This window comes from Hoplias malabaricus, chromosome 3 (assembly GCF_029633855.1).
Source record: "Hoplias malabaricus isolate fHopMal1 chromosome 3, fHopMal1.hap1, whole genome shotgun sequence".
NCBI lineage: Eukaryota > Metazoa > Chordata > Actinopteri > Characiformes > Erythrinidae > Hoplias > Hoplias malabaricus.
The window spans coordinates 2,981,591-3,007,686 of record NC_089802.1 but is presented as its reverse complement, the minus strand read 5'-3'; the positions used below and the strand labels follow the sequence as shown (position 1 = coordinate 3,007,686).

The 26,096-nt window shown below is 39.5% G+C and overlaps 1 protein-coding gene across 1 annotated transcript in view; it reads left to right on the top strand.

The window, feature by feature from the left end:
- LOC136690864 (Fc receptor-like protein 5) overlaps window positions 1-26,096 on the top strand; it is a 52,328-nt gene that overhangs the window by 13,030 nt on the left and 13,202 nt on the right. Inside the window, exon 8 of the mRNA XM_066662919.1 lies at window positions 3,193-3,459. Coding sequence (XP_066519016.1) covers window positions 3,193-3,459 — 267 coding nt within the window. The remainder of the gene's footprint in view (window positions 1-3,192; window positions 3,460-26,096) is intronic.

Here is a 26,096-nt window from a genome sequence, read left to right as displayed (position 1 = left end):
GGGTTGCCTTTGTTGTAGGACAACATTTACCCTCCAGACTCTGGTCTGCCAATGTGTTTGCCTTCACGCTCCCCTGGACTCTCTTCCACTGGTTTATGTTCATATACACCCCTTCACCAATGTGCATCTGTATCAAAGAAACATTAATAGAACAACAAACAATAATTTGTATATTACTACTATAAACACACACACACACACACACTATATATATATATATAATGTGATTTTTTAAAAATATATCACGAAAAGTAACGAAATTTGTGTTTGGTAGATTATTTCTTTGTTGTAACAATGCTTTTTGTAAGGAACATGCATTTTTGGGATCAGCAGTAGAGCTGAGTATGTGGATCCACAGCAACAAATCTAGAAGTCATAATTGACCCGGATTTGTCATTTGTGCAGCACATAGGCAGTAAACACTAGGGCAGCTATTTTATATCTTCGCAACATCACCAAGATTAGAAATGCCTTACCACTGCAGAACGCAAAAACATTAGCACATACCTTTATTACGTCAGCGCTTGACTATTGTAACGCACTACTGTCAGGATGCACCAGCAGAAAATGATGTAAACATCAACTAGTTCAAAATGCTGCAGCCAGGGTCCTCACTAAAACTAGAAAATCTGTGATATCAGTCCAGTTCTATCATCACTTCATTGCGTGTCAAGTACATAATTCTGTCATTAACGTATAAAGCCCTACATGGGCTCACTCCTGAATACCGCCAAGATACTATTTCCTATTATGAGCCTCCACGATTCCTCAGATCACAGAGTACTGGATTTTTAATATTTCCCAGAACTCAGAGGACCTCAGCTGAAGGAAGAGCTTTTTCTTATAAAGCCCCCCAACGCTGTAATAATCTTCCAGAAAATGTTCAGGACACTAACCTAAAGCTCTAGCCTCATTTGTTTAGTTTATCTTTTGGTAGTTAATGCTCCCCCATAAAGGTAGCAGATATAGGGGTCTATGGACATAGGGAATTATAGTAAACTGAGACACTGGTGTCATCCCTCCACTTCACGTGATCACGCAGGTTTGTCTGTGGATGGATGCCAGTGTTTCAGGATGCTCCTGTGTGTGTGTGTCCTTCTGGTTCTCTCCTTTTAGTTAAAGCTGTCATAGTCTTACGCCCCACATACCACACAGAATCATTAAAAAAAGACATAAAATCAGAGAGACACTATTGAAAAAACAAACAAACCTTGTTCAGTAAAGAATAACACAAAATCATTATTAACTATACAGGGAAAATTTGTGAACACATTTCATGTAGACTTTTTAGAGTCTGTGTGGTGTGTTTGTGTGGTGTGTGTGTGTGGTATGTCTCTGTGTGGTGTAATATGTGTTTGTATTTTGTGTGGTGTTTGTGTCTTGTGGTGTGTGTGGTTTATTTTTGTGGTGTGTGCAATTTGTGGTGGTGTGTAGTGTATAATCTGTAGTGTGTGGTGTTTTGTGTAGGGTGTGATATGTCTGTGTGTGGTTTGTTTGATGTGGTTTGTTGTTAATGTGTTATTAGTGTCTGATGGGGCATACCTTTACTCCTTCTGAAGGTTGCTCTTTGTGCAGTTGCTGGCTTATTTCTACTGCAAATACAAAATGATGTTTTACTTCATAAATTAAGTACCCCCTCTCATGCATCATTGCATATTGTGTATGTTACTGATTCATCTGTATATACAACATAGAGTGGTCATCTATGTGTAACCAAATCGCTCATGTAAACTGACCAACGGTTGCCTGAGGTGTGTTTATGGAGGCTGAAAGAGTGGATTTCCATACAATATAAAATAAAATGCAAAACGTGTTTGCATTATAAAAATTGCATATGCAACCAAATTATATATATATATACATTCATTCATTCATTATCTGTAACCCTTATCCAGTTCAGGGTCGCAGTGGGTCCAGAGCCTACCTGGAATCATTGGGCACAAGGCAGGAACACACCCTGGAGGGGGCGCCAGTCCTTCACAGGGCAACACACACACTCACTCAAACACTCACACTTACGGTCACTTTTGAGTCGCCAATCCACCTACCAACGTGTGTTTTTGGACTGTGGGAGGAAACCTGAGCCCCCTGGAGGAAACCCACCCAGACACAGGGAGAACACACCACACTCCTCACAGACAATCACCCGGAGGAAACCCACCCAGACACAGAGAGAACACACCACACTCCTCACAGACAATCACCCGGAGGAAACCAACGCAGACACAGGGAGAACACACCACACTCCTCACAGACAGTCACCCGGAGGAAACCCACCCAGACACAGGGAGAACACACCACACTCCTCACAGACAGTCACCTGGAGGAAACACACACAGACACAGAGAGAACACACCACACTCCTCACAGACAGTCACCCGGAGGAAACCCACACAGACACAGAGAGAACACACCACACTCCTCACAGACAGTCACCCGGAAAGGGAATCGAACCCACAACCTCCAGGCCCCCCGGAGAATATAATACTGGATATGTAAATATGAGATTTGCAAATCTTTCTATTATTTTTAATATTTACATTTTAAAAAGTGTCCCTGCTTCTATTTCTTCAGAGGTGTCTATGAAGACAAATAATTAACACATTTAAAAGAGTTTAAATGTGGGTACTCACAATTTATACTCAACAACATAATTCTACAGATTAATGGTCCAGACACAAACTAAATAATATATATAAATAATAACATATACTCGCCAGGTCGTGATGGTTTGCCAGTTTCGACCTTCGTTTGGTTTCGTTTTAGAGTTTTTTAGAGGCTAAAAAAGTCACTTACACGTCTATAAATGGTACAGTATGATGCTGACAGGCTTTAAATTGTTCACATTGTTCTACGATGTGAAGCTAGACTGTTTGTGTTGTCAATTTTGCCGCACACAGCACTAAACTAAAGGAAGACGTTCTCTTTTTGACGGCGACTGCCGCTATGGAAGGCCAACGAGCTCAAAAGTGTTGATGGAAAATGGCGATTGTTCTCCACTGCTTTTGATATCTAACACGACAGTGTATTATTTTTTATTTTTACAATACGTATTTTAGCACACAGCACGTGCAGTACACAATTACAGAATAAAATTCAGCTGAAAATGAACAACTATGAGCAGCACGGGCTATGATGTTAAATAATCTGAGTTGTTTATAGTGGCAATAATAATAATGTGTTTGTTTTCAGATAATCCTAAAGCCATATTGTCCATAAAGCCTGATAAACAGGTGTTTAAGGGAGAGACGGTCACACTGAGATGTGACATACTGGCAGTAGGAGACACTGAGTGGACTTACAGCTGGTTTAAAGATGATGGATTGTATCTGAGCAGTGGAACACAGGAGAACACCATCCACTCTGTTACAGAGTCTAACAGCAGTAAATACACCTGCAGAGGAGAAATGAAGACTCAGAACTCAGAGATCAGTGACGCTGTTACTCTGACTGTATCAGGTGAGTGTGTCATTTATTTTATTGTTAGTTCTACTGTATGTAATAATCTGCTCTCTCTGTATGACCATGTTACATCCTCCATGTTGTCTCTGTCAGGTGTAGTCCAGGTAGTGTTGAGTGTGTCTCCACAGAGCTGGTTGACTGAAGGAGACTCAGTGACTCTAAGCTGTGAGGTTCCAGGCTCCACTGCAAACTGGACATTCAGCTGGTACAGAGCTGTTCCCCACAGACAAGGTTTAACCCCAGTAACAGATGCTCATGGTACCGTCATGTATTATGTGGAGCTCCTGTCAGACAGCAGAAGAGGAGCTGGAGGTTCCTACACTCTCAGTCCTGCTGCTCTAAATCACACAGGAGTTTATGTGTGTGGAGCAGAGAGAGGAGAACCGCTCTATCACACACAGCACAGCAGACCACACCCGCTATGGATCACTGGTGAGGAACTGGAGAACTGTGTTACGTGTTTGTTTAGCCTTAAGTTACTATTTATCAACATTCTGTGTATTTTCAGGTAAATCTCCTCCAGTGTCTCTGATCATCAGTCCCAGCAGGACTCAACACTTCAGCGCTGACTCTCTCTCACTGAGCTGTGAGGGACAGAGAGACTCTACTGGATGGAGAGTGAAGAGATACACACACAGTGAGATGTCGAATTGTTCAACAGACACAGGATTTACCTGCAACATCAGCTCCCTCTCCACATCGTACACTGGAGTTTACTGGTGTCAGTCTGAATCTGGAGAGGGAAGTGATCCTGTAAATGTCACAGTGTACAGTGAGTCTCCATTACTCTCCTCAACAATATATCTGTATATATTTATTTTATGTTTAATATTTTGTGGTTAACAGTTTAAAAACACTCTTTTCACTGTTATCCTACAGATGGTGATGTGATTCTGGAGAGTCCTGTGCACCCTGTGACTGAGGGAGATCCTCTGACTCTCCTCTGTTTATTTCGCTCCACAAAGTCCTCACCTCTTCCAGTTGATTTCTATAAAAACGGATCACTCCTCCAGAACCAGACGACAGGAGAGATGACCATCCATGAAGTCTCAAGGTCAGATGAAGGACTCTACCACTGTAAACACCCAGAGAAAGGAGAGTCCCCACAGAGCTGGATTTCAGTCAGAGAAATGACTGAAGAGTTCAGTGTCGAAGGTGGGTCAGGCACCATTTTAACTCCATCAGGTGGCTTTATTTGTTCTTAAAGACAAGGAGAGTACTGCTGTAACTGCAACAAAGTCCCATCCAGTGTATTTTGAACTGAGCTCAAGGGACTGAATATTTTTATCCATACACTGTTTACAAACTATATGACCACAAAGAGGTATTCTGCCCTCCTATCCACTCCTATCTTACTGAGCATGTATATTTCACACTCCACACTAAACTAAAACAACAAGTAAAAATAAACAACAAGAATATGGATGGGGCATGGGGTATTAAGATGGCTGTAATGCCTAGGGCCTGACCTGTACATAATATATCCCACTGATAAAGCACCAGTATTCAAATTTAAAAGCTTAATGTATAAACATAAATAAAACACATTAAACATAAATAAATAAAATTTCTGTAGATTCATTAATTAAAACAAGATATCCCAATTAATATTCTGTTAGAAAACAGAGCTATGCAAAGACAGCTAAGATAGTCACCTCAAAAATCTATAATATTTTTCATTCATTCATTCATTGTCTGTAACCCTTATCCAGTTCAGGGTCGCGGTGGGTCCAGAGCCTACCTGGAATCATTGGGAGCAAGGCAGGAATACACCCTGGAGGGGGCGCCAGTCCTTCACAGGGCAACACAGACACACACACACACATTCACTCACACACTCACACCTACGGACACTTTTGAGTCACCAATCCACCTACCAACGTGTGTTTTTGGACTGTGGGAGGAAACCGGAGCACCCGGAGGAAACCCACGCAGACACAGAGAGAACACACCACACTCCTCACAGATAGTCACCCGGAGGAAACCCACGCGGACACAGGGAGAACACACCACACTCCTCATGGACAGTCACCCGGAGGAAACCCACGCAGACACAGGGAGAACACACCACACTCCTCACAGACAGTCACCCGGAGGAAACCCACGTGGACACAGGGAGAACACACCACACTCCTCATAGACAGTCACCCGGAGGAAACCCACGCAGACACAGAGAGAACACAACACACTCCTCACAGACAGTCACCCGGAGGAAACCCACGCAGACACAGGGAGAACACACCACACTCCTCACAGACAGTCACCCGGAGGGGGAATCGAACCCACAACCTCCAGACCCCTGGAGCTGTGTGACTGCGACACCTACCTGCTGTGCCTAATTACAGAGGTGTTTAAGAGAAAATGTAGAAGGAGGGACACTGTATAAAAGACTGATGTTTCAGAGGTAAATCAAAACTGTGCTTTTGCTCTGCACAGTCAAAGACCCCACCCTCCACCCAAATCTAACCCACAATCTCCAGGCCCCTGGAGCTGTGTTACTGCAACATATAATATTTTTATAATAATCTATAACATAATGTTAGAAACAAAAAAAAGAAAATACATAAAAATGATTCTTTTAAAATGATTCTGAGTTGAAATCCATTATTGCTTTTAATATCACACAGAAAAAAGCAGCCAGTAGTGAAAGTGTGTTCAATAACTCACCTGAAAATATGTAATTTGTTTTCATTATTATAAGCTCTTTAAAACCAGAATCAAATATGTTTAGACCCTTTTTTGCATTCCCTACTCTCCTCACACAGTCCTTTCTAGATCAGGGAACCCATGGCATGGTATCTAATATAGCACAGCTTTTTTCATGATATTGCATTCAGTATTAATTTCTGTCCTACAGCGATCAGTTTTCTCGGTCATGTCCTGGCAACGTCTCCATTTGTGATAATCTCTGTTGTGCTGGCGGTTAAATGCTGCAGATTTTGAGGTAAGAGTTCCAATGGTCACCCAAATTTTCTGCATCAGGAATTTCTTTATTCACTTTAAACTGAATCCTAACGTCTGATGAAAGACTAACTTACATCACTGTGTTTTTCACAGTTAAACCTGATGAGGAGAACCGCCCCTACGCAGTGACAGAAGCTGGAGCAACTGGCTGAGATACTCCAATGATGCAGAGTGCATGCAGTTAATGCAGCAGTTATTTTACCCATGGCTGCCCCCCTGTGGAGGACACGCTGTATAGAGCATGAACTTAATTGTGGTACTTAATAATAATCTGATACTTCATTTCTCTTCCTGATATAATTATTATATAATAACTTTGCTACATTAAGCCATTCTGTTTTTTTTTTTTTTTTATTCAGTAAGAAAATTAAATTTATAAATTTATAACAATTATTCATTCATTGTTTGTAACTGCAGGTGCAGCAGGTAGTGTCTCTGACACACAGCTCCAGGGACCTGGAGGTTGTGGGTTCAAACCCTGCTCTGGGTGACTGTTTGTGAGGTATTTGGTGTGTTCTCCCTGTGTCCGCGTGGGTTTCCTCCGGGTGGTCCGTTGTCCTTCCATGGAATTGGCAGATTGGCGACTCAAAAATGTCCATAGGTGTGAGTGTGTGCCATACATTGAAGGACTGGCGCCCTCTCCAGGGTGTGTTTCCACTTTGCGCCCAGTGATTCCGGGTAGACTCCGGACGCATTGCCACCCTGAACTGAATAAGCTCCTACAGACAACTAATGAAAAAGTTTGTTGTAAGTGCTTCTTTAGTTCAAGGTCGCAGTGGATCCAGAGTCAACCCGGAATCACTGGGCGCGATGCAGGAACACGCCCTGGAGGGGGCACCAGCTACATGGCCAGTCCTCTTACCAATGTTTGTTTTTGGACTGTGGGATGAAATCAGAGCACTAGGAGAAAACCCACACAGACACAGGGAGAACTCACCATGCTCCTAAGAGGTAGTGACCTGAAAGCGTGGTTTAGACCCATAATCCTTGGTCTCTGGAGCTGTGTGTCAGTGACACCATGTTGCAGCAGTATGACGTCCTTTTTAAAGATGACATTATTCTTTATACATGATTAAATTGTGTCATTTATGTGTATATTTTCATGACTTAGCACACTTTTGTATTATTTTTACCGTCCTGTTTCTTTAATCACATGGTATATGCTTAGGACTTCTTTTACAGTTATAGACAATTTAGACTCTGAAATAATTTCATGAATTTTTAAACTGATTCAGTGAATGTGCAATGTTTAATCATTTATTTAGTATATTAATAATTTACATTTTTAATGTTTTTGTATTATTTTTTTATGATTTTAGAGCATTTGAGGCACATTAAAAGAAATCCATATATTAATATTTTTTACACATAATTTTTATTTTTTGGTTCATATTTACACATTCCAATTCATTCATTCATTGTCTGTAACCCTTATCCAGTTCAGGGTCACGGTGGGTCCAGAGCCTACCTGGAATCATTAGGCGCAAGGTGGGAATACACCCTGGAGGGGGCGCCAGTCCTTCACAGGGCAACACAGACACACACACATTCACTCACACACTCACACCTACGGACACTTTTGAGTCGCCAATCCACCTACCAACGTGTGTTTTTGGACTGTGGGAGGAAAGTGGAGCACCCGGAGGAAACCCACACAGACACAGGGAGAACACACTACACTCCTCACAGACAGTCACCCGGAGGAAACCCACGCGGACACAGGGAGAACACACCACACTCCTCAAAGACAGTCACCCAGAGGAAACCCACGCAGACACAGGACACAGGGAGAACACACCACACTCATCACAGACAGTCACCCGGAGGAAACCCACACAGACACAGGGAGAACACACCAAACTCTTCATAGACAGTCACCCGGAGGAAACCCACGCGGACACGGGGAGAACACACCACGCTCCTCACAGACAGTCACCCGGAGGAAACCCACACAGACACAGGGAGAACACACCACACTCTTCACAGACAGTCACCTGGAGGAAACCCACACAGACACAGGGAGAACACCCCAAACTCTTCACAGACAGTCACCCAGAGGAAACCCACGCAGACACGGGGAGAACACACCATGCTCCTCACAGACAGTCACCCGGAGGAAACCCACACAGACATAGGGAGAACACACCAAACTCTTCACAGACAGTCACCCGGAGGAAACCCACGCGGACACGGGGAGAACACACCACACTCCTCACAGACAGTCACCTGGAGGAAACCCACGCAGACACAGGGAGAACACACCACACTCCTCACAGACAGTCACCCGAAGCGGGAATCAAACCCACAACCTTCAGGTCCCTGGAGCTGTGTGACTGCGACACTACCTGCTGCGCCACCGTGCCGCCCCACAATATGTTTAAACATTTAATATTGCGCAATCAAAAAATGTTAAGGGCAGATTTACAAGGCAATGACAGCTATTGCCAATAAGTAATAAAATATTTTTCTTTGTCTAGTAAGTCATGTAAAGTCTACATTTAATGTTGCTGATAAAGACATGACAAAAATCAATGTAGGTTGTTGTTTATTCTAATAAAATCAATAAAGCAGTTGCACACACACACACATGTATTATGATCTGCTGCCCATGGTACCACAAACTTTCAGTGAGAGATAGGGCAAGGACACATTCCTATACTGGCACAAATGAAGGCAAATTTGTAAATAGCATTTCATTATATTTATCACTGTGACAGAAACTGTGAACACAGGATAAGTGTCCAACTGTGGCAACATGATCCAGCACAGTTACACTTACAGTTAATGGTCATAATTAACATCATAATGGAAGAATTTAATACTGTTTAACTACAGAAGCATATTTTGCCATCAGAGCAGGTTTAATAATAGTCAGGTTTATCACTAGATTAGTTATGTTCCCCTTAGAAGTCATGGTGTATTCCTCCTTACAAAGTGGTGCCTCTTCCCTTTCGTGTGGTCACCTGCATTATATTTAAAATGAAATATAAATATGTTTGGAGCAATAACCATTTGAGAACAATTCTTGTAGCTTAAGCTGAAATTCATATCATAGCAATGGTGAATAAATAAAAAAACTTACAGGTTACAATTTGGAAGAACAGCACAGTGTCTATGAGATGTATTGATCCCTTGGTTGTTTCCCCTTTGAATGCATTTATAAATGAAATCATTGTCAATATCATTTTAATTGTTTTGGACAGAATTTCCAAAGGATAAAAAATAAAAATTAAAAAGGAAAATCTACAAAATAATGTCAACTAAATAAAAACATAATATAAAATAAGTGACTGGACGCAGTTACAACACTGAGTCTGTGTGGAAACATTCAATAAATGCTCTATCTTTACAAGTCTTCCATAGTTTTTAAAATACAGCTTCCCTTGTCTTGGATGTTTTATGTTCTTTCATTTCTGGTGTTGTTTTATTTATTTTTATTAAATTATTTATGTGTTAATACATAATAAGGCTTTTTTCATTTTTGATTTCAGCTGAAGACTATTACTACTAATAATCAGAATAACAATAATACTGTTTATATTACAATCAAATAATGACACAAGTGGGGGAAATGAAAGGTAAATATAAAGTATAAAAACAATGATGTATGTGCGTGTGTAATAATATTTGATGTGTATTAAATCTAAAAAGCTGTGGAACTACAGGAAGTGTGGCCAGAGCAGGGAGAGGATACATTGAGGCGGAGGTGAGATTGCAGGAGGAGCAGATAGTAGGGCTGTAAAGTATGTGTTAATTCTGTCGTCTAAATGTGTGTATCCAGGGTGTAAATATCATGTAAAAATAACCACATTCTGGAGATGCATTTAACTGCACTTTCATTCAGCAGTTAGTTTCGAACCTCTGTTAAGTTCTCTTTACAGAAAATGTGATTTATGCACAAAGTTGTATGCTCTGTGTGACTTGTATTTTCAGAAAATTTGATTCACTAAAAATCTGATGCAGTGAATTAAAGATTAAATGAATCTGTCTAATGTATAATTTTAAAAATAAATTCTGATGTGAACAACGTAGACGCCCAGATTGCCTCTAAATACATCTTTAATGATATGAACTTTGTGGAGTTAGAAACTGAGTTCTTTTGCTGAGGTCTTTGTCAACTTCATTCTTCACATGTTTGGTTAAATATATTGTGTCAGCTGGTTAAACACAAGGCATACGAATTATTAATCATAAGGAGTGTATAGATCATAGTGTAATAGCTGAAGAATTAGGGTCCTTTTACAATGAACTGTGTTCTTCTCTAAGAAATAGGTGAGAACATATTTTTGTATTTTTTAATCAATATGTAACACTTTTTGTGTGAAGCAGAAACTGTATTTCCCAATTAATATCTTATATATTCCCTCTCACAATGAGACAAATTATTATTATCCTTGTTCCAATATCAGAAAAAGACCCTAGAATACTTGATAATCTACAGCCAATAAATTTACTGATTTCTGGTTTAAGACTAAATCTTTTAAATGACTCGTACACATACAAAATTGTCATTTAACAAAATGTAATGGTGTTTCAGTTAAACTAACTTTAAAATAAATTGTTTTCTAGCTTTCAAAAATGAAAAATATGAAGTCCACAACTATCTTTGTCACGCTCTTGTCCTGTCGTGTCTGTTTTCCCTGCCATGTGCTCTCTTAGAACATGGCTCTGTTTGTTTTTGTTCGTGTCTCCGCGTTTTTCTTTCACAAATCTTCAGTTGAGAATATCATGTGGGAACAGTGTTGTTACGATGTGTTAAGACAGTGCTTCTTAAAATGTGGTAGGCGTACCACTGGTGGTACATGAAGCAGCAAGATGTACACCAGCTGACCTAGAAACATTTACTATAATTAAGAGATTCACAATAACTGAAAATCTAAAGCTTTCATGTAAATTACATAATGTTTCATGGGGTTTTGTTAAAATTTATTTCTATTAAAAAAAATACAACATGGCCTACACATACACCGTAGTTCACTACGTCTGTAAGGGAAGGTGGCGAGGGGCAGTAGGAAAGGTGTCCCCTGCAGTTTTCCACCGAGGAAGGAAACACAACCCTAACCATAACCCAGTATTTTGTGAAATCCTTGTAAAAAAGAAGCCAAGTTTCAGCTCCTCACTGGATGTAAAGAATGGCTAGAGACAGATGTGAGCAATTTGGGCTTTATTACAAAAAGGGCAAAGCGGAAATGAGAAAAACAAGCTGTGACCGATGCTGTTTCTTAATACAAAGTACGTCAAGTTCAAACTGCCATACTTGGTAGTACAAAGGAATTTGACTCGCGATTACAAACTTCAGAGAACACTGTGGTTGTTCTGTAATTGGAAAGGCAGAGTACTTGATGAGTCACCATTTCAGTAGCAGGAAAAGCTGAGGTTGGTGCGAAATGCATTCTGGGATATCTGACGCTCTCAAGTCTACAGAAGTCAACGGGTATTTGTACTGTACTTGGCTAGATGTGGACTTTTAAATGGAACATTACTTGGGCTGCAACTCATGATGTTTCCCAAGAACCCACAAGGACACCTACTGAGAAACGGCTCAAGCCTCAGAGATACTCTGGCGCTCAATCGACAGACAAAAAGAGAGAGAAACAAAGCGAGAATTCTGTACGCATGAAGACAAAATAGAAGAAAATGCTCAGGCTCCTCACATCATTAGAGTCCTAAAACACTGTTTAACACTGCATTTCTTTGACTTCTTGATACTGTAAGCACCTGCTCCGAACAACACATTACCAAAAATATATATATATATTTTTCATAAATGTTGTCTCTATATGTTTACTAATTATCTTAGATTAACTTTGTGTAAAGAAAATAAAATTGAGTAAAAAAAGGAAACAAAACATGCAAAACTCAAACCAAAGCTTTGCCTTATGCCCTCCACCTGCCCACAGAACAGAGGAAGAACCAGGGGCGCATGTGTCAGTGATAAGACTCGTTTGGAGGTTTTGGTTTGATAATGGGTAGTACTTCATCTAACAAGTTTGAGAACCACTTTGTTAAGGGAATGTGACCTACTTTGAGGACAAGAGTGAATCCTATGTCTGTTAAATCACTTTGTTAATGATATCTACATCAAATTTATGTCTATAACTATGGTGTAACTATGCAACATATTACACATTATGAATACTATGAACGATTTATTAAGAGTACATGTGATTTTAAGGTGATGGAGCTAATTCTTACATTCCTTCACTGTCTACAATTTTATGTATATTTTGGACACACCCACTTTTCCTTCGTATAATGTTGTGTATAATTTCTATTTATTTATTTTTAGTTATTTATATATAGTTTAAAATACTGAGGAAAACTATGCTTTACTTTTTTACCAATATTTTAAACAGTAATTATTCTAAATGTCCAGAGGAATTTGATGAAGTGCACTCACACTTTAACACACAGCTGTAAAGTGTAAAGAGAAAAGCAGCAGAACTGATTTCTTCATTTTTATATCAACAGAAAATCTCAAACAGAGAGTGAAGCGTCAGAGCCCATTCTTTACTGAAGACACTTTAAACTATGACACACCAGAGAGTACTGAAGCAGAGGACTCTCAGTTTAAACCTCCTTTGACTCCTGCATATACTTACACCAGCAGGGGCAGAGCAAAAAGGTCAACAGTGTTCGAGTGTCCTACCAGCCACAGTGTTCCCACACCTTCTCCTAGACGTATGTTATTATTATTATTATTATTATTTTACTTTTTCAAAAATGGTTATTAGGGAAAATTTATAATTAATCTTTAACCAGTGCGCATAAACTCCAGCATACAGACAGGCTATTCAATCTCTTACTTCCAGGCATTTTAGGCTGTCAAAGAACACATATATCCAAGTCCTAAAGTGATTTTCTCTAACAGGTCTATGAAGAAATCTGTGAGGTTGTGGTACAGAAAAAAATGTTTGAAGACAGAAGTGAAGACAGAGGATAATATACATATTTAGACTCATCTCTGGAATACAACATAGGTGCAGTGTTCCAATGATGTAGTTAAATAAAAATGTATAAACATTGAGTTTTTGATTGGACAGCAACGATATCAATATAATTTTTTTGCCAGTATTGTGTATTGATGATGTGAAAGGGGTTTATTTGTTCATTACTCCTTTAGCATTTCCAACCTTGGCATAGTTTAGGAACAATTAAATATTGTGAACAGCAGAGTATAATAGTTTAATAATATATTAATAACAAATGGGGTGGAACAATTTCAAACATGCATACATGGAATTTTCAAATTGGTGACTGAAAACAGTCATCCTGGATACATGATTGTCTCTTCCGATGGTGTCTAATGTGAGACAATGTGGTCCTGTTAGTGAGTGCTACACCCATGTATTGTAGTTTGATAGCAATCAGCTAGTTAGTTTTGTAAGTCTAGTAAACTCCTCAATAACATGTTTAGTTGAGTGCTTTCAACCGTAAACCTTCTACAGTCAATTTGTTGTTTCTGCATGATACTGGTTTGTTGTAATATGTGAAAATGAACATAGATGTACAAATGTGGTCTTGAATTTACAACATAAATCATATGCAACATATGTCATTATAATATATAACAATGGGAATGTGGGTTGTTGTGCAGGGTGTTGTAAGTGTGTGGTAAGAAAGTGAAGTAATATGTCTCTCCACGCAATATCTGTCTTAAATTAAATCTAAAAATTGTATGAACCACAAGAAGTACGGCCAGAGCAGGGGGTGAAAGAACTAAGGCAGATGTGAGACTGCAGATGGAACAGAAAGAAACATGATTGATGTCATTTATTTTATAATTGTTTATATTCTTATTAAAATACATTTGTAAATCTTTTCAGTCCAGTTGAAATAATAGTAATAATTAACATTTCCTTGAATTGTTTTTTAATACATAACCAAAAGGTATCAGTGAAATTAACTATATATTTTTTAATTTTTGCTGATGCTTGAAATGAATGGAAATAAATATATTTTGACCAGAAACACTAGTTCTGTTCATTTCTGATCAAATGCCAACTGTGTGGATGGTAATAAAACTGGTAGAGTACAAAATACACCAATTTGCAGCAGTTACCTATTCATTTATTTACATTAAAAATACATATATGCCATTGGCCAGAATCTGTGGTCACTTGTCTTTTTGGAAATATCTTAAAATAAATGAAGTCTTAAAATAGGAATCTTGCTCATGGTGTGTGTAGTTTGACCTACTGAAAATCTGATATAGTGAATAAAGGATTAAATAATAATAATAATAATAATAATAATAATAATAATAATGTGCATATCTGTCATTGTATAATGTAAAATATATGTGTGTGGCACAGAACACATACACACACACACTACAGCACTAGGGGATATGAACACACACCCAGAGCAGGGGTCAGCCATCTCATCAGCTAGTGAGTTTTTTAACTGGACCCATGTGGCCTGGTCTGATGAACCATGGTAATTGGTATGAATTAATTTTTCAGTCTGATGGTACAATTCATGCTTGTGATGCAAACCTGTCATGTTGGTTTTGTTATGCTAGCCACAAGGATAGTATTTAGCCAACTGACTTCATGTTGTCTGTGAAAAGATTCAATCAATAAATCAATGAGCAGAAAAGATAATATTTTCATGTTTACATCTGCTGTGCATATATATATCATCATTACTTTACTCATGTTTTAATAAACATATGATTAAATTGCACAACTAAACAGAACTTTACACAAAGACTTTAACAGCATCTACAAAGAGGATTTGTTTTCATTTTTGTAACTGATGTACAAACACATATTGCAAACTGTCATTGCAAGGTGTTGGCATGAGACTTGAAGTGGAAGTTACCAGTTATATGCTCATCTGATTGGAGAAGGGAAGGAGCGCCAGTGGTCATTTCTGACAGTGGGGTCATCACAACTCATTGGACAGCTACCACCCGCCTTAAACTTGTCAGCCCCCAATCAGTAAGATGATCGCCATGGCTTACCTGCTTAACTGGGTCCATGGAGAACCTTCTTGAAAAGTCAGCCAAAAAACCTCTGCACTAGGCAGTCAGAACAAACAAAAGAAATAAGACTGCAAAACAACGATGCAAGGAAGACTCACTCACTGAATTGCCTGCCTCCAGGAAACTTGACCTGCTGACAGTGGCTCCATCAGGGAAGCAAACTACACCTTCTTTTTGCAAGAGAAATCCTTCAGTTCAGTTCAGTTTATTATTATTATCTCTCAAAGAGAAACTTGATTTGCAAGCAGTCACTAACAATCTCATCCATAAATACAGTAAAATTAAAGACATAAAATACAAAGACATACATTGGCTGAACAAGTTCATATACACCAAAAGGAGTTAACATTATGCAGCGGAGGACTGAGAACTTTATTTTGCTCTTGTATTTAGCAATAAAATTGCACTAGGAATAAATACATTCTTAAATCTATTGCAGCGTATTTTCATAAACTCTCCCTTCAGAAGATGATCAACATATACAATAATTAACTCAGCTTTGTTCAATATATATTTCTGATACAACTGTGATAAGGATGCTTGCTGACACCCAATAATCTGATTTCTAATTTGAACAATACTGCTGAGAAGATTTTTATTCTTAATACTCAAATTTTCAAACCAAGTAATGAATGTGAAGTCAAGACTGATTCAATAAAACACTTATAAAAAAAACCTAGGCCATTTGGCTTTGGTGTGAAGGACACACTTGTTGCCTCCATTGAGCCATCATCTGCAGATACTGAAAGAATTCTTGTTCTTTGGTTGTCAACATTCTCAGGCCCAGTCAACATCATCAGCTCTTCAAACCTTAGATCTTCACCTGAGGAAAAAGATCTATTCTATGAGAACCTGGATGAAGTACCTGGGATATCTGGGATCCCCAGCACTGAAAACGTCTACCTTGTAGGAGATTTCAGTGCGAGAGTGGTAGCTGATCATGAGGCCTGGCTGACCTTCCTCTGGAAGAGGCAAGATAATCGAAAATGGCCAGCGACTGTTGGAGCTGTGTTGCATGCGCAACTTATGTGTGACTAATACCATCTTCTAATCCAATGAGATCCACCAAGTGTCTTGGAGACATCTTTGTTTCCACCACTGGCACCAGCTAGATTTATTCATCATCATTTTGCCAGCACCCTACTCACCCAGTTATCATAGCGTAGACTGTGACAGAGATCACTCTTTCATTGCTAGCAAGGTGCATTTAACACCAAAGTTGCACCACTTGATGAAGAAGGGATGGCTCTGTAGAAATACCTGCTGTGTTAGAAACCCTGCGAAAACTGTTTTTTTTTCAGAAAGCTGGAAGAAACACTCACTGAGAAGAGGCCACTGAAACCATCGACTCCAAGTTGGCATGTCTCACAGAACCTGTATACAACTCAGCGACCACTGCCTATGGAAATAAGGAACGCAAAAACGCTGACTGGTATGAGACCCACTGGGACGATATGGAGTTTAAGACAGAAATGAAGAGAAAAGCACTCCTGGCCTATAAGTCTGCACCAAGCTCCAGTGAACTAGAAGCCCTCAGATCAGCCAGGAAAATTGCCCAGCAGACCACCCACCACTGCACCAACACCAGTGGGTTGGACCTTTACAGCAGCATACAGACAGCTACAGATGCTGGGAACAATAGAGTGTTCACCCAAGTCACTCTAGAATGCCTGCAGACCCTAGCCTCCCACCTTTATCCCGAATCCCAGTGTGGATTCATAGTCAGAAGGTCAACAACAGACATGATATTCCCATTACACCAGATGCAGGAGAAATGTCTAGAGCAGCAAATGCCTCTACATTGCCTTTATAGACCTAATGAAGGCATTTGATTTGGAGACTCCTCTTTGGAGTCAGCATGGGCGTGGGAAGCCGAGGCCGTCCCCACCTCCACCGCAGCCAATCTTCACTTCTGCCAACCGGTTTGAGGTGCTCAGCTCCTGGCCTTCACCTGCACCTGTTCCAGCACCGAAGACTAAACAGGACGGTGTTCTTATTATTGGTGATTCAATAGTTAGACATTTAAAAGTGCCGGGGATAAAGAGTAATGCAACCGTGTCTTGTCTCCCAGGCGCACGTGTCCTGAACGTTGCCAGGTGGCTTCCGTCGGCGCTTCGGCAGCGCGAGGACTTCGGCACCGTCATTCTCCACGTGGGAACGAACGACGTCTCCGCCCGCCGCAGCGAGGTCCTGAAGGAGCACTACCGTTCGCTTCTGGATACCGCTTGGAAGAAGACAGATGCTAGGATCATCGTCTCTGGTCCCCTGCCCACCTACCGTCGAGGATGCGAGGTGTTTAGCAGGCTCTTCGGGCTCCACTCCTGGATTGGTGTGGCACTGTCAGCGTGGACTACGTCGACAACTGGGAGTGCTTTCGTGAGCATCCGACCCTGTATCGTTGGGATGGGCTTCATCCGAGCCGTCTAGGATCCGTAGTTCTCTATGAGAACATTGAGGTGGTTCTGCGCTGGAACTGACTGGTCATTCCCAGTCACATCAGTCAGGTAGGTGGAATGGATAGTGAGCAGGTAAGTAATATTAAAATTCCTAATGTTCCTCCTGACCATCTCTCTACTGCTAGTATGATGAGTAGCATGTCCATATCACCCACTCTGATTAACGCTAATCAATTTTTCAGCATTGAGACTGTGTCTGTTCCCCGCAAAGCTTGTTATCACAAACACCCAAAAATCAGTTTTAACAACCTAATTAGAATTAACACCAAGGCACTGCAGCGAACGCAATATTTCAGCACTTCCAGCATTAAATTAGGACTTTTAAATATACGATCTCTAACATCCAAAGCACTCACTGTCTGTGATATTTTTACTGATAACAAACTCTATGCATTATGTCTCTGCGAAACATGGGCTAAACCCAATGAATACATTGGGTAAGTGAGTCCACTCCCCCTGGCTTCAGCTATTACAGTTGCCCACGAACATTTGGTCATGGTGGTGGTGTAGCCACAATTTATGACCCTACCATTGACACAACACAAAAATATAGTTATGATACTTAATCCTTTGAAGTACTTACTCTTAAAGTCACTGCATCAAAAAGGAAGCACTCTTTTATGCGCATCACAATCTATTGTCCTCCTGGCCCTTATACAGTATTTCTTTGTGAATTTGCTGATTTTCTCTCAAGTGTAGTTATCGTTTCAGAAAAGGCCTTAATTGTTGGTGATTTCAATATTCACTTTGAGAAGGATCATGATCCACTTAAAATTGCATTTGAATCAATTTTGGATGCGCTAGGGTTCACTCAGAATGTTACTGGGCCCACTCATCAATGCAAACATACAACAAACATACAAATATGAAATTGCGTTAAACTTTGATATTTGTCCACAGCCACGGTATATTAGAAAGCGCACTATAACATCCTCAACAGTTAGTGATTTTATCAACAACCTTCCAGACCTTACCACCACTTCTTTTCCAACTCACCCAAATGACCTTGAGCTCATTACAAACAACCTACAACACTTATTGTGTACAAACCTAGATAGTGTTGCACCAGTCAAGGCCAAACAATTTAGAGAGAAAAGGTTTGCTCCATGGTACAGTGACAGCACACGTGCCTTAAAACTGGCTGCTCGTAACCATGAATGTAAATGGAGACACACAAAACTAGAATGTTTCCGAATTGCATGGCAGCACAGCCTCACCGACTACAAACATGCCTTATCTAAAGCCAAATCACAGTACATCTCTTCCCTTATAGAAAACAACAAAGACAACCCTAGATTTCTTTTTAGCACTGTATCAAATCTAATTGGCAACAAAAAGGAAATCAACCCCATTGTCCCCTCTGATTTCTGTAGCAATGACTTTATGAGGTTTTTTAATGATAAAATTGATTGCATTCGCCTCAAAATCCAAAATCAGTCCAAAGTCACATCGACTTTTGTTGATGAACCCCCCGCCAGCTCTGAGGTGCACTTAGACTACTTGAATTCTGTCGGTGAAAATGACTTGCTTAGATTAGTTAGCTCATCTAAATGAACTTCATGCTTACTGGTTCCTGTACCAACACAATTATTTAAACAAATCTTACCTAAAGTCATTAGACCATTGCTCACAATAATAAACTCATCCCTCAACATTGGATATGTACCAAAACCTCTGAAACTAGCGGTAATCAAACCAATTATTAAAAAACCCAATCTTGACCCTCTTGACCCCCCTTGTACTTGCAAACTACAGGCCAATATCAAACCTCCCTTTTATTGCTAAGATTCTAGAAAAAGTCATGTCACAGCAGTTGTGCTCTTATCTACAAAACAATGACATTCATGACATTTTTCAGTCTGGATTTAGACCAAATCACAGCACAGAAACAGCTCTAAAAAGAGTAACTAATGACTTACTCCTTTCACATGATAAGGGCTATATCTCTATTCTGGTGCTGCTTGACCTTAGTGCAGCGTTTGATATCATATATCATGTGATGCTTCTTGATAGGCTGGAAAATCTGGTAGGAATAAAAGGATCTGCCCTCTCTTGGTTCAGATCTTATTTATCTGAGCGTTATCAATTTGTTTATCTGAATAATAAATCCTCTAATCATACGTTAGTCAAATATGGTGTTCCACAAGGATCAGTGCTTGGCCCTGTATTGTTCACACTCTACATGCTGCCACTGGGTAGAGCATGGGATTCAATTCCACTGTTATGCTGATGACACACAACTGTATATATCAGCCAAACCTAATGAAGTTGCTTGTCTATGTAAAATAACAGAATGTCTAACTGAAATTAAAGACTGGATGATGCAAAATTTTCTCATGTTAAATTCTGATAAAACTGAGGTCTTGTTACTAGGTACAGATACTCAGATACATTCACTCAGAAATGCTGCTATTAATCTTGATAATTCAACAGTAAAACACAATACCATCATTAAAAACTTAGGGGTAGCCTTTGATTCGACTCTCACATTTGATACCCACATATCCAATACAGTCAAAACCGCCTTCTTCCACCTACGCAATAATGCCAAAATTCTGCATATTTTATCCTTAAATGCAGATGCAGAGAAACTAGTGCATGCTTTTATAACTTCACGTCTAGACTACTGCAATGCGCTCCTGGCAGGGAGCTCGTGCAAAGTGTTACACAAGCTTCAGTTAGTTCAAAATGCAGCAGCCAGGGTGCTCACTAGAGCTTGAAAATTCGAACATATCACCCCAGTTCTCTCGTCCCTACACTGGCTACCTGTAAAATTTCGCATTGACTATAAAATACTCCTCTTAGCTTATAAATCTCTAAATGGTTTATGCCCGCAGTATCTTACTGAACTTCTCATATCTTATCGCCCGTCACGTACACTTCGTTCACAGGATGCCCATCTACTCTTTGTTCCTCGCTTTAAGAAAAACACAGCAGGAGGAAGAGCCTTTTCTCACAAAGCTCCTCAACTCTGGAATAGCCTTCCGGTTACTGTTCGGGGCTCAGACACCCTCTCAATCTTTAAATCTAGATTAAAAACCTACCTTTTCAAACAAGCTTTTGGTTAATCATTCACTTTCAGGTTACTCCTTCTCTATTGGTGTTCGGGCTGTTTTTCATATTATCACTGTTCTATATTTAACCCTGTCATATCACCATAGCTACAGCATTTTTAGTTAGCTTTCTAGTAACCGCCAACACGCTGTCTGTCGCTGGGTTCTCTTGCCTGACCCGTGGAAGCTTTCTTCGCAGGACAAATTTGCCCGTTCTTTACCATGACCCTACTAACCTATGTATTTTTATTTGTTCCCTTTGTCTGGTTTTGAGATGCTTTGAGATGTCCTGTTGCTCTCCAGGTGTTGCCCTGATCCAGCCCCTGTGTATCCTGTACAAGATCCTGGCCTTGTCTCATGTACAATATCATGCTTGGCCATGCTGTTTTATCTCAGATTAAGTCTGCACCTAATTTTAACTCACACAGAATCCCTGATCACCTTCTCCTTCATCAGACTCATACATCACTAATATACTACATTTATATTACTATAACCCCTTCGTCTGTCATCATTTCACTTACTTCTGTTTTGTTCTCTGTTGTGTCTCCGGTGTCGACCCGAGGAGGATGGGTTCCCCGTATGAGTCTTGGTTCCTTCCAAGGTTTCTTCCTCGTGCGCTGAGGGAGTTTTTCCTTGCCACTGTTGCCCCTGGCTTGCTCATAGGAGGCTTGGACCCGGATCTCTGTAAAGCTGCTTTGTGATGACTTTTTGTTGTGAAAAGTGCTATATAAATAAAATTTGATTGATTGATAGATTGATTGATTTGGTCAGAGGGCTATTAAGGATGCTGCAGAAGATTGGCTGCCCCCCACATCTGCTTGTGATCGTCACCTCGTTCCATGAGAACACATCCAGCACAATCTGCTTCAATGGTGCATTATCAGGGTCTTTTCCAGCAGAGTGAAACAAGGTTGCATCCTTGCACAGACTCTCTTCTGTGTTTTTACTCCATGCTTCTTCCGTGCGCCTTCAAGGATTGCAGCGAGAGAGTCTACATTCAAACTAGGAATGATGGCAAGCTGTTTAGTCTTGGCGTGAAGACACGCAAGGTTAAAGTCAAAGAGGTACTCATCCGTGAGTTGCTCTTCGCTGATGACACATCCTTGACGCCACACACTGAAGGTGAAACAAGCATCATGGCTGAAGTTTCAGACCATCCTCCAACCATCACTATTAATGGGCACAGCTTGGACATTGCTGAGAACGTCACATACCTGGGATCCATTATCACAGCTCACTCTCCATTGAATGCAAATGTGAACAGCAAAAGCCAAGGCACTGACAGTTATGGCTAGACTAAACCAGATGGTCTACTACAATCACAGTCTCACTGTGAAGACAAAGCAACATGTCTACCAGGCCGAGTGCTCAGTACACTCCTCTACAGTAGTGAATCATGGATCACTTTTGCAAGGCATGAGAGGAAACTCAATAGCTTTCACCTGAGGTGTCTGTGACGCATTCTGCACATACAGTGGCAGGACAAAGTACCCAACACAGAGGTATTGGAACGTGCCAACATGAACAGTGAGTTTTCACTACGTTTTCAAACACAGCCTACATAACAACCAATTAAATAAAAGCATCCGCCTGATATAGCAACAAAGAAACCAGCACCCATTCCTGTGTAGGTGCGGGGAAGAGAACTCTAATGCAACAGCAGAACATATGTTTATTTAAATGTGAATGAATATGTGAATGGTACTGCATTTTCACAAAACCAAAAAAATGGGACAATAGGTGTCCAGAGAAGGATGATTACTTTTCCGGGACAGAGAGAAAAAAGAGGACAATCCCGGGAAAACCAGACCATGTGGCAACACTAGGCATGTCAGGAATTTATCAGGGGCGTATCCCCAAAGACATACCATATGGTGAACTGGTAGAGGGCTGATGACTGTCTGGACGCCCATGCATACGCTACAAGATGTTTGTAAAATGGGCATGAAACTGTGCAACATCACCGCCATCGCATGGGAAAGCTGTGCAGAAGATCAAACAGGACAGTTTAGCCACTTACAGAAGTGCAGAAAATAATCGCTTGGATGCTACACCATCGCCAGCTGAAGACGGAAGGATAGGGACAACAAACAAATTAAACAAATTAAAGAATAGAACTGCAATAAGGTATGTTTCTTCTTCACAGTCACAGACTTTAAAGTGTTTGTAATGTATGATCACTAATAGGTTCAATAAAACAGAACCTTGTATTTTAAAGTAAATGCCTTATTAACAGTGTCTCACTCACACAGAGACAATAAAACTGTGGGAACTGTCTCATGGGTCACATTTTTATAAGCATAAGGAGCATCATTGTATATTTCATCAACCAAATTCTAACCCAGAACTTTTCAGAGCTGAGACCAGAGAGGAGTTAGATATGTGTCTGTGGTCTGACACCTGTTCTAGCCTCATAACAGCAATGACATTATAAACCAAGGAGAAACTGAAACCCACTTACCTGGAGGTCAAAAATAAATGCAATTGGCATAACATGATGCATTGTGCAAAGAGCTTCAATTAACATGCATTATTATATATCAAGACACAGATATTGCCCATTAACTATGTATATTAGTTTTAATAGGGCTGGACTGAACATGTTTTCAAACATGTACTCAAATATTTATTCTCAATGGCACATTTAGGACTCTACTTTCATGATTGGGGCATTAAAGCTGCCTAATGCTGTAGGCTTTACTGCTGTTTGTTAAGTTGGTTGATAGAAAAAATGCCCCTGGCATAAGGTGGGTGCTGTGGTGCAACAAGTATGGACAATCTGTATATGTACTAATATCACTCATCCACTTTAACCTCTTGGAAATGACAAATTTTGCCCACTATTTTATTTATTCTATATTCTGGATTCACTTTGTTTGATACTTGTTAGTAGTCTCTGGGCCTGTCTGGCTTGTTTTATATGTTACATGTTATACATATGTGCACTTACCAAGACAAAGTTCTTGTAAAAATCAACATACTTCTGATTTTGATTCTGATTCTGAAATTGTGTGACACTTTAAAATCTGCTGATGCAATAATATTTTTGAACAAATGTCAGCATTAAAAGGTGACACAATCTTATAACAAATACAACACAGTGTAATTTCCATGGCCTCATGACCAATCTTCAGCAGAGAGAGAGTTGACTGTTGATCTCTCTCTCTCCCTCTCCCCCACCACTCTCTCTCTCTCTCTCTCTCTCTCTCTCTCTCTCTCTCAGGTGTGTACTTCAACTACAGAAGCACAGGAAGTATTATAGTTTTCACTCTTTACTGAGGTGGAATGGAGCTCAGTCCTCTATCTGTGATGCTCGGTGAGTATTTATTTGTTTGAGTGAGAGCTACTGATGGTGATGGTGATAAAATAACAGCTTTTCTTTGAACTTAAGATCAGATTTGAGGCCTTTTTTCTGGCTTAAATTTAAATGAATGGTATCCGTTGTAAAACACTTATGTTAAGAATATGTGATAGAAAGAAAGGTATGATCCTTTGATTTGTTTTTGTGTTTTACCGTAGTGTTTTAGAAATAAACAATTATATGATGCTTGCAAAAATAATTAAAAAAACAAATATTTGGACAGTTGTAACATTGTTTGCGACACATTCTATACCGGCGATAAATTAAAACCACACTGGGCCCATCCAGCCCCTGCCACCTCTTGTAATGCCTGCAGAACATTGACTTGCATTGTTGAAATATGTAGGGCGTCCCTGGTACAGTCTTCTTGTAGACAGCACATACATGTTTTAGTAGTAGTAGTAGTATTTAGTGGTTATTTCGGTTTTTCAAAATGAATACACTATATAAAAATAATAAAAAATATTACCTAAAAGAAGACAACAGTAATGATAACAAATATTTAAATTAATAGACATGACAGTCAAAACAAAACAAATGCAAACCACAAAGGTATAGGCTGAAGCATTAGCTTATTGTGCCTACCCTTTTTATTTAGCTCATTAACATTTAGCTCTTTTTACTTCAGTATTTAGACGATACAAAACCACCGAAAGAAAATCAACATTCCACATTTTTTTTTTTTACAATAATCATTCCTTGGTTTTATACGTGCTCCCCGCCTTATTTTTGAACATTTTTTGCCAAGTGAGTTACACATTTTTAGTTCCTTATCAAAACTATTCCACAAATTAACCCCTTGATGGATATACATCTATTTTTTTTATATTTGTCCTTGCTCTTGTTTTTGTAAACATACATCTTCCCCCAAGTTCATATTTGCCCTCTTTAATTTCAAACGACACAATTGGGAAGTAAATTTTATTGTAGTTTTACAATATTTCTGCAGTATTACAGATTTTATTACAGACATTGAATTTTAAAGCCTATAAATTAATAAATAGTTTGTTGGTTGGTTCATAATAATCCTTTCGATTTACAATTCTTATAGCTTCCTTTTGTAGCATGATAATTGGTTTAGTTTTGATTTTGTATGTGTTTCCCGTACCTTCACACAGTAGCTCATGTATGAAACTATGAAAGAACAGTAAAAAATATAAAATGATTTCTGATTCAGGATATTTTTTAATTTTATACAATACTGCAATTATCTTTGAGATTTTTGTTTTTACATGATTTATATGTGGTATCCAACCTAATTTATGATCAATTATCACACCTAGAAATTTGTTTTCATACACTCTTTCTATTAATCTCTTTCTAATTTTTATTTCATTCTTGATTTGTCTATTTCTGAATATTCGGAATATATACCATTTCTTTAACACTTCCAATTCCCTTTCCACTGCATTCAGAAGCTGTCCCAAACTTTTTCTGGAGCAATATAAATTTGTGTCATCAGCAAATAAAACAATCCACAAAGGCAAAACAAATGCCACAAAGATAACTCTTGAGCTATGAATATGCTACTCCTCTAATACCATATCTCTCCAGTTTTTTCATTAATAGGTCATGATCAATTGTATCAAATGCTTTTTTAAAGTCTATAAGCACCCCCACAGTATATTTTTATTGTTGCATCACTGCCACTGAGGTGGCCCTATTTGCTCTGAATCCGTACTGTTGATCACTCAATAATTTATGTTTTTCTATGAACTTAACTATAACACTTAATTGTGATAGCAAAGAAACAGATCTATAACTGAGGAATGGGTGTCTGTCTCCACTTTTAAAATAGAAATGACTTT